The sequence below is a fragment of the Dermacentor albipictus genome, chromosome 5 (assembly GCF_038994185.2).
Source record: "Dermacentor albipictus isolate Rhodes 1998 colony chromosome 5, USDA_Dalb.pri_finalv2, whole genome shotgun sequence".
Taxonomy (NCBI): domain Eukaryota; kingdom Metazoa; phylum Arthropoda; class Arachnida; order Ixodida; family Ixodidae; genus Dermacentor; species Dermacentor albipictus.
In genome coordinates, this window is record NC_091825.1 from 14,712,056 (window position 1) to 14,721,946 (window position 9,891).

The following is a 9,891-nucleotide window of genomic DNA, read 5'->3' on the forward strand; positions in this document are numbered from 1 at the left end:
TTATATATGTCCGCTCCGCCGCAGTATTCTGGAAAGCTAGCCACCGCTTACGCACTGCCGCATCGATAAGCGCGTCATACACATCTCTGACACAGTAGCTAACAGTAGTTTGATGGCGTCCGATGTAACGCTCGGCGCCGACGCTTCCCTGAAAACTCTCAGTCCCGTAGAAACGGAGGGCACAGATGACTTGCTCTACGACGGTGAGCGAATGAAGCCTGCCACGCTGTCTCCGCAGACGAGAGTCTTCGCCTAGCTCGTCACACAGCCAGCACACTGATGTCTTCGACAGGCGAAAATGACGCTGAAACTCCCCGTTGGTCATGCAGGTGAACGGGTCCGGACGGTCATACTGCCGCTTGCTGCCGCTGGATGCAATGAAACAGGCTGCTGCTGCCGCCGCCATGTTCCCGAGTTGAACTCGGAGGGGGTTTCGCGATGTACGAGTTTAGCACGAGTTCGCCTGTCAATCAAAACCAGAGGTCACGCCCCGCGCGAGGCATGTAACTATTGCGCGCGCACCCACTACAGTTGGGCCACGCCCAACTTATCGTCCGGCAACAGCGACGCGGTGTCGAGCTGAGAGGCATCAACAATCTTGACCGCCGACATAAAACACGCACAACGCACTGTCATCGGTGATGTACTGAGCACCACTATCGAAAACAAAGCGTTGACTGTCGCTGGCATACATCCTCTCGGGCTGAGATGGCCGCACAACACGGTTTCACTGCCTGCATTGCGGCGCGTAGCGCACAGTAAATAATTATCGGCACGTCACTGTAGGTGCTTGCAAGGCGTCGAGGCGTCGAGGGGGACGACGATGCTGAGAACTGTTTATTGCAGCAGTCGTTTCAGATGGCTGCTCTGTCATCGGTGATGAAACGGAGCCACAACGTCGTGAACACGATCAGCGTCCGAGAATCGCTCGCTCTTCTAGGCCCAGTGCAATGGCATTTCTTCATCACAAGCACTGCGCACTCAACAGTTCCAACACCTCTCTCCGTTCGAAATCTGATTTCATAAATGCACACAAGAGCCCTCACCTGCCAAAATGCGAGTGCTGCGGTGTCGTTACGATATCTATCTGCGATCGCTGCTGGCTCCAGCAGAGGTAATCCGCAAGCACCTTCGACTGCACAACACACTCATATACTGCGTACATGCGCTCAGAGGCGCCTTCACTGGGCAAGCGATGGCAAGCGATGAATTCTGTCGCTGGGGAAGCACGCACGTTTCCCAATGTATCGCAGAGGCTTCGCACACAAAGATAAACTGGTACATTTTCACTGAACTGCGTCACTACGCACTCTAAAATAACATACCGCCATTTTACAGCGACAGCTGTTGTGTCGTTTTTAGTCGGTAAAGCGGGGGCCTTAAAGCCTAGTGAAGCGCCTGCGATGAACAGCCGTACCGCGGCGCTGCGTTTCTATTCTCCTAATAGAGAAAGAGTGGCCATGACCCTCCATGGATCATGACCGACTTTATTGAGAATAGCACTGCAGCGCCCCTAGGCGACTTATCACCGTATGAACGCCCTCGTGCGTGCGACCCGCTTCAATGTACCGCTGCTAAGCTTTCGCCTCCCTGTCGCCACTCACGGCAAGAAGTGCAAAATTTAATAATTTGCTCGATCTCCGTTTGTCATCACAAATTTCTAGCATTGAAAACGAAAAACAGATACCTAAAGAAATAAAAATGTGAGTTATTTTATTTGTCGTATTTTAACGTATTCGTTTGAGTGAAAGTGTAGGTGCAAGAATGCGCCGCATGTACCCCGTTCGCATTCGATGGAGGATAGATAGATAGCGCCCGAAAGATGAGGCACGCCCTTGACGCGCCCGGGAAAGGCGTGGCAAACGGCTCACGGCAAGTGTGCTGACAGACAGCGGGGCAGTCACGGTATCGCTAAGTTGCGATAATCCGTTGATAACAATACGCGGCGCTGGCGCGTTTCGTTGTGCAGCCTTCTGCGCTTGAAACGTGGAAGCAGCGTGCCGCGCAGGGTGCGCTCATGTTGTCATACGCGACTTCTTGTCTACATATTTTTTTGCCTGCACCTTCGGCCCGTTCCGCGCTATCTCCGTTCACTGACTGCCGTCGAGCAAACTCGGGCAAAACTCGGGTGAACGAGAAACTCGACGCATCCTGCATAGCACCCCAGGGATGTGTTTTATGGCAGGTATTTGTATCTGACATGCATTAACAAATTTTCTTAGCAAAGTTATTATTGCATAAAATAGTTTGCCGCTGTTTGTGTCGTATATTGTGCTGTTAGAAATTCTTGTTACTGTATTGCGTTGCAAAGAAGCCCTGATGTTATTGTTCGCGTTCATGCTGGTAGATGAAACAATACATTGACACGCATGCTTGTTTATGTGGTATCTGCATTTCCTCGGCTAACAAATGTTAAAGGCTATCTCTCAGCGCTACACGCGCCTTTCTGTATTGGCAGCTTCTCGAATGTTATCGATAGTTCTATTTATTTGTCATCTTTTCGTCGAACCTTGTGTAATCAAACTCTGTAGCACGACGCAATAGTGGGGTACATTCACGAACTTGTGCCAGAATATCCATCCATAACGCTGGCAGGTTCATTGAGCTATGCATAAATAGCCGACGCGTCTTATGCGCAGATCAAATTTCGACGATCGCTAACTATGCTCGCCGCTATCAATGTGCTTTGAGTGTCACTTCTTTTTGAGGGCCGAGATTCGTCAATAAAAGTAAGTTTCATGATGGACTTTTCGCCACTTTGTGCTTCACCGTCCCTACAACGTGACGATATCAGCAAGTCTAAAAGCCCACGCACTTTCCTACTTTAAATCTCTACACCCCCCCCCCCGCACGCACCATAAACATTTTAATCACACACTCCTGACAACCGTCACTTCTTACAAGCGGCGGCTGTTCAGAGGTGTTTTATTGTTAAGGTTGTGTTATCGTTACCTCGGCATTATTGTTAAAAAAACTATGTCAAGTACAACGTTATTCGCGCGTCAAGCTTATTGTGCCGTAATTTATCACGCGCCACCCCCACTGTGGACCTTCTTTACAAAACATTCGGCACACCAAGCCTTGAGTGCAACTCAGCAATTCTGGGTCATTTGTCAGGCATCTAGGCCTAACAAACATTTGACATTTCATCGAGAATCCCACCCCTCCGTTTGTTATTTCTACCTACAGTCATTAAAAGCACAATACGAATCTCTGAGGTTGTACGTGGCAGAACCACGATCTGTTTATGGTGCCGTAGTGGGGGACTCTGTAATAATTTTGATGACCTGGTGTTCCTTAATGGGCACTGACTGCGCGTTGCCCGGGCATTTTCACAATTCGCCCCCGCCGAAATAATTACAGTCGTGATTGCAGAATTTCCAGAATGATATAAATGCACAACCCTGAAGACCTCGCTTTGCACAAAAAGTGTTCTCGACTATGTCTTTTCCACAGAGTACTTTATTTCAACCAAAGTCTTAGATGCGAGATGCTCCGTCAACAGTCGTATGTTTCATACTTTATTTTCCATTCTTCAGATGTTACTGCACATTTATGCCGCACCACTACCTACGAGATTGCTTTTATGCCAAGAACGTTGGAAGACTGCCACAGCGTCCCTACCTCCATCACTGCTGCCTCTAACTCCCGTAGCTTCAAGACAGCTGCGAATACCGATGTATATTCTTGAGCTTCGTTTCTGTAAAGCCGTAGGTTGACTGAGACTATCAGAGAAATTAAGTGTATATATTTAGCGTAAGGGGCGTTAGGTGCCCAATTAAGCCGAGATACCACAGAAGAACTCGACGCAAGGCATTATAGGTCGAAAAATTGATTTATGTATCCATGGCTTCAGGCACCACTCTCTAGGCAAGATACTGAAACGTTCATAAGATTTTTTTCCTAATTAAACCACGGTATAGCGCTTGCATGAAGCACTCATTTTGTTTACTTACATATACGGAAAGCTGCTACACCGTAGAGAAAGTTTCTACAAGCTCAAGTTGGAAGGATTTGTTCCGGGCTCACATAAAATTATTATACTCAAACGAATACTTAAAGCCACTCCAAGACTGGCCAGATAGCCGTAAAAGCATACTCAGAAAGTAGCAACGACTCTATGAATTAGTCCAACTAGTACATTCGCATTACCACCACGGCTAATGAACAGTCGTTGCCTTACCGCATCGTGCACCAAAGGATAGCTCGGAACGACAAGGTTTCCAACCAATCCAATGATGACAATGGCTTTGACGGTGGGCTGCATGGTCCTGTAAAAGGGAAGGGGGGGGGTAGGCGGAGGGCAAGTTTATCAATGCCAAAGATAATGCGAAATATGTAAGCAATAAATGGTTGTTGGCATTAGTTTCTACATTATTGTGTGCAAGATTTTGCAACACTTTCTGCTAGCAATTATTCAGGAAGTTCCTTGAGATTATGAACAGAAGGACCGAAGGCTTTAAATGACCATAGTTTTTGTTAAGATGGCACTTGTTTGATAACTTATTGCTCATCTTGGTTTCCTGGCGCCTCTGGTAGAAAGTATACAATAACGGACACTCATTACATAAATCAGGCATTCTGAACTGCGAGGCAAGCGTATAAAATTAACCCTGCTCTTACGAATGACAACTCAGTAAACTACTTCAAGGTGCACGAAACCAGTTCATTAGAACCGCTCGTGCCTCCTGAAGCGAAAGCAAGGAGTAAATAGGGCCTGTGGTGCAAAACCTTACGTCTTAGAAGCCGGAGAGTCACTTCCAATTGAGAATAATCTTAAAAATATAAAATTGTGGTCTCTCCAATCTACTTGCCAGCCAAGTATGCTTGTGGAAGTAGAGATGCATTCAATGCAAGGAACTGAGGGCATATGAGTAGAAGACTTGTTCATCAATTGGCGGATGTGAACATATAGTGGTAAGCAGAAGCCCCTTAGTTTCATGGGTGCTGTAGACATTATTCTTCTGGACTTTACATAGAGTGCACAGTGAGGCGATGTATTAATCTTCCTTGACACATATGTACTTGTTTTGAGACGAAGATTCTGTGAAGTGCAATAATTTTTCTTACTTTAGCGCATCTGTACCACATCAGTATAAAAAAAGCTTTGGTTTCAGGTAGTTGGTGCATTGTGCAAGTATATGCATTGTCGCATGCAAAATCCACGTGCATGGAAGGGATATGTGAAACAGGATGGTGCCATTCTCAAATTATGTTTTGCTTCTTTATCTTTTTCGTGCACTTCCCTGCCTGTACTTATGCTTATGTCGCCTTTCACGCATCATATTCGTCACATCTGGTTTTTGGTTCACATTTGAAGCCATGCTATACTTAAGTTAGATTGCATATTCAATGAGTCACAATCATTGATCATGTAATTATGAAGGATGCACCTCAGAAGTATAGCATTCTTACCCCAATGGGAATGAAAAGCTACCATACATGACAGGAAATTTGATGCCCAAGATTTTAATACCAATGATTCTTGCAGTTTTATACTCATTTGCTGCGCACTAGATAATATTGTAAATTTAATTTTATTTACTTTTGAGAAAGTGTAACGAATGAATCCCAACAGCACCCGGAAACTACTTTTGTGAGGAGGCCAGCCGAATAAAAAATATATACGCCTCTGTTCCGGTTTGAGGCAGGGCAGGATATTGCTGCAGAACCACGACAAGACACACATAGAAACAATGGGGTGCAACCCATACATGAATAACTTTATGTGAAACATAAGCAAAGCTGGCTAGACCTGCAGCCTCACAGGGAATATACAACACATTTCTAAATGCACTGTACTCTCGGTCAGCAACATCCAGATGCTGTACAGCACGTTATCAAATCAGCTGCTGTCTTGGAATACGGCACACAAAAAAAGTTTCTTGCACAATTTCTCTACATTACCTGCCCCATGATTAACAGCGCAACTGGTAACCTCTGCCATATAAGTGCATGCGTTTTCTGCCAGAGAAAGAGAGAGAGAGAGAGAGCACGGACAGGAAAGACAGGGAGGTCAACCAGAAGAGCATCCGGTTTGCTACCCTGCACTGGGGGGAAAGGGGAATAGAAAGAGGAAAAAGGGAGAGAGTGAGCACTGAGTGCGTGTGGGCGGGGCACTATGCGCAAGGACACTATAAACGGTCTCTTAAATCGGTGCACTTCAAGTATTGCACCAATGCACGATTCGCTTTTCGTGCCAGTGACGGGTGTGGCCATGGTCCAAGTATATTTGCTTCGGGGAACGGTCTTATGTCCAGTCCGTGTAAGGTTTCCCACACAGAGAGGCGTACACAATAGGCAGGTACACAATAGGTGCTCGATGGTCTCCTCGCACCCACAGGAATCGCACATCGGGCTCTCGGCCATTCCCAAACGATAGGAGTATGAGTTCGTGAGCGCTACTCGCAGCCACAAGCGGTGCAGCAAGGTTGCTTCGCCGCGGGAAAGGCTAGATGGCAGTTATAGCCGTAGCGTAGGGTCCAGTTTACTTAATAGGCAGTTGAAGGCACCTCAACTCCGAAGATCTTGCGACTTTTTGCGTGCATGTAGGTGAAGTTCCCTGGCAGCGTCCGACCTCGCCAGAGGTATTGAACGCGTCTGGATATCTTCGTGGGCAGACCGGGCAGCCTTGTCCGCTAGGTTGTTGCCGACGATGCCACAGTGAGCCGGAATCCATTGAAATATTAAGGTGTGCCCTCTTTCCAGAGCGTGGTGGTGCACTTTCCTGATGTCAGATGTAATCTGCTCGTAATTTCTGTGACGTAATGCAGACTTGATGCTGTGAAGGGCTGCCTTAGAGTCGCAAAATACGACCCATTTCTCTGTTGGCTCTTCGGTGACGGACATCATATCGGCATGGAGAGCTGCGAGTTCTGCCGATGTAGATGTAGTCGTGTGCGACAATTTGAATTTAACTGTAACCTTCTTGGCTGGAACGACGAATACGGCGGTTGAGATGGTACGTGAGGTCGAACCATCGGTATATATATGTATGTGGTCATGATACGTCTGGTGCAGTAGCGTAAGTTGCTTCAGAGCCAGCGATGGATGATTGGACTTTTTTTTGCAATTCCAGGAATAGCAAAATTCACTTGAGGCTGTCGTAGGCACCACAGCGGAGATGAAGGCTTCGTCACCGGTGTAAAATATGACGGTATGCACTCTTGATGAGCGTTAACCACTCTTGAAAAGGTCGCTTGAGGTCTCCCGGCTGGTAGGGAGGCCACATGATGGTCGGGGATCCTTGAAAGATGGCGAATGTGCGCTCTGAAAGAGTCGACAACTACGTCTGTCTGGATCATATGGTCCCCAGCGATGGCAATTGTTGCTGCTGTTGACGTGCACCGAGGCAACCATAAACACATGCGTAGGGCTTGACCTTGTATGCTCTCCAAAGCGCGAAAGTTCGTCTTGCATGCATTTGACAACACTGGTAGACTATAAAGTAGGAGTCCGAGAAACAGTACCCTGTAGAGCTGCATCGTAGAACGGAGTGGTGTACCCCGGTTTTTCCGCAGAGAAATTTAAAGACCTGAGCAATGGCAACGAATTTCTTCTTTAGATAGACGCAGTGAGGGTTCCATCAGAGGCTGCGGTCAATGATTACACCCAGAAAGCGATGTGTGTTAAAGGGACCCTGAAACGCTTTTGACGATTTTCTACAAACGTACTGAGTCGTTAGAGTAGGTCCTTCTGATCATTAATTGACACATCTAAGTGCTCTGCGTAAATCGTGTAACTTATTATGGGGTTTTAAAAATGCACATCGCTGCCGATCGCAGCGCACTGCTCGGCAGAATGTTAAGCCGCCCCTACCCATATGACCGAAATCACCCATATGACGTCAGTGGGGCGAGCTATCCGATTGGCTGAGCAGGGCGCGTGATCGATAATTTTTCCAACTTTATGGTAAACAAATGATCTTCGTAATAGTTGGAATGTTAGTTAATTTGTTTTTATAAAGAGAAAGTAGCAGAAAGAGAATGCACAAGAACAATTTTTCAGTACACTTAAGCACTTCCGGCACACAGCAAGTATCGTCTGCTTGTGTTACAACGTACTCCATTTTGACGAGAGCTCCGCGGTCAGAGTTGGTCTCAGTCTTTTCGCGAGCACTATGATTCGACTTTGTTGCCTTGTGGACTGCAAACGTAGCGACTGGCAATATGTCAAGCTGCGACATCATGTCCCTTTGCAAGGCAGCGTACGAGCGAACTGGCTGCTGCTCATCGGACTGCAGCTATCCGATCGGCGCCAGGATTTCCGCGTTTGTGGCCGTCATTTTACACCGGAAGATTACTAACGCAATAGCGTTTCGCGAGTCCCGTATTAGGGCAAACGTAAGCACAAGGGGAGAAGGTCTGGCCGCTTGACTGTGCCTAACGGGATGAGCCGAGATGAGCAGAAGGGCAAAGGTGAATGGTCTGCACGGTGCAGCCATCTGGTGGCATGGAGCTCAACCATACGCAGTAGCAGCAACGAAGCGTATTCTTTGCTGCTGGTGCGTGTTTCTCGCAGGAGTGTAATCATCAACACGTTGTTTTTATAAATGTTTAAAATGTCTTACATTTGGTTACAGCAATATTAGCGCTTTGCTTGGCTGGTTGAGCACTGCGCCAACAAGTGTATGAACCGTGCAGACCGATCAGGCCGCTCACGTACCTCTACGCGCCAAAGTTCCTTCATCAGCTTGAGTTTATGCCTCCAGTCGTTTGCCGAAATGACCAGCTTGCCTGTGGTTAACGGAATACCAGACACGTTCGGAGCTACGACAGAATGCTCGCAACGCACGCTGCTTCGATAGCTCTCGCTTGGGGTCGACAGCCAAGCGGCTAGCGGAGAGGTTTCGCGCGGGCGGGGGCGGGCTCCAAACAACCGGAAGTGGACGATGTGACGTCGCATCGTGACGCAGGACCAGTAAAGACGGAGCTTAGCCCCGCTCGCTCGGCGCATGAGTTGAGGAGGAAAAGCATGGCTGGGGAGGAGGGTAACTTCTAATCGCTTGTAGCTCCATTAATACGTAACGCTTCACTTAAATTGTGGTGCGAATGTTCTGCTTAAGCTGTACCCTACGCGTCTACAAAATTTGTCCGAACCGTTTCAGGGGCCCTTTAACATAGGATACAGCTTGACCATTGATTGAAACAGGATATGATGACATTTGTTTGCGCGTAAAGCCAACCAATGCGCACTTTTCAGCAAACAGCTGAGGCCTTGTTCTCTTAGATAAGACGCCGTCATGGTTGCCGCCCGCTGAAGCCTGGCTCGTACCTGGGGGCGAGTCACCGCAGAAGCTCAGATACAAATGTTATCGGCGTATATTGAGACGTGAACTGACCGCCGTAGGTACTCCGCTAGTCCTACCAAGGCGAGGTTGAACAGAATGGGGCTCAACACTTCACCTTGCGGCACACCACGGCAGATGTAATGTTCCAAAGTTGGGCCCTCTTCAGTCTGTAAGAAAAAGCACCTCTCAGTCAAATAGTCGCGAATCCATTGATACATCTGGCCACCAACTACAACAGCCTCAAGTGAGTTCAGTATGGCCTCATGGGCGGCGTTATCGTATGCTGCTTGTATATCTAGAAAAAGTGCCACTGATAGGCGCTTGAGGCTTTTTTGATTTTGGACCCAGGTTACGATGTCAATGACGTTGTCAACGGACGAGCGACCTAGACGAAAGCCCGTCATGGCATCCGGTTAGATGTGGAATCTCTCTAGGTACCATTCCAAGTGACCAAGAATCTTTCTTTGCATTATTTTACCGACGCAGCTCGCAAGCGCAATCGGACAATATGATGAGAGCTCAAGCGGAGACTTTCCAGGTTTCAGAATGGGGATCAAGCGGCTCATTTCCGTTGTCTATGAACGGCGCCGTTCTGCCAAGAC

The 9,891-nt window shown here is 47.7% G+C and overlaps 1 protein-coding gene across 1 annotated transcript in view; it reads right to left on the reverse strand.

Moving 5' to 3' along the window:
- LOC135906577 (uncharacterized) overlaps positions 1 to 9,450 on the reverse strand; it is a 121,183-nt gene extending 111,733 nt beyond the window's left edge. The window contains exons 1-2 of the mRNA XM_065438033.1: positions 9,405 to 9,450; positions 4,184 to 4,271 (exon numbers count right to left, since the gene is read on the reverse strand). Coding sequence (XP_065294105.1) covers positions 4,184 to 4,267 — 84 coding nt within the window. The 5' untranslated portion in view covers positions 4,268 to 4,271; positions 9,405 to 9,450. The remainder of the gene's footprint in view (positions 1 to 4,183; positions 4,272 to 9,404) is intronic.
- Positions 9,451 to 9,891: the final 441 nt, after the last annotated feature.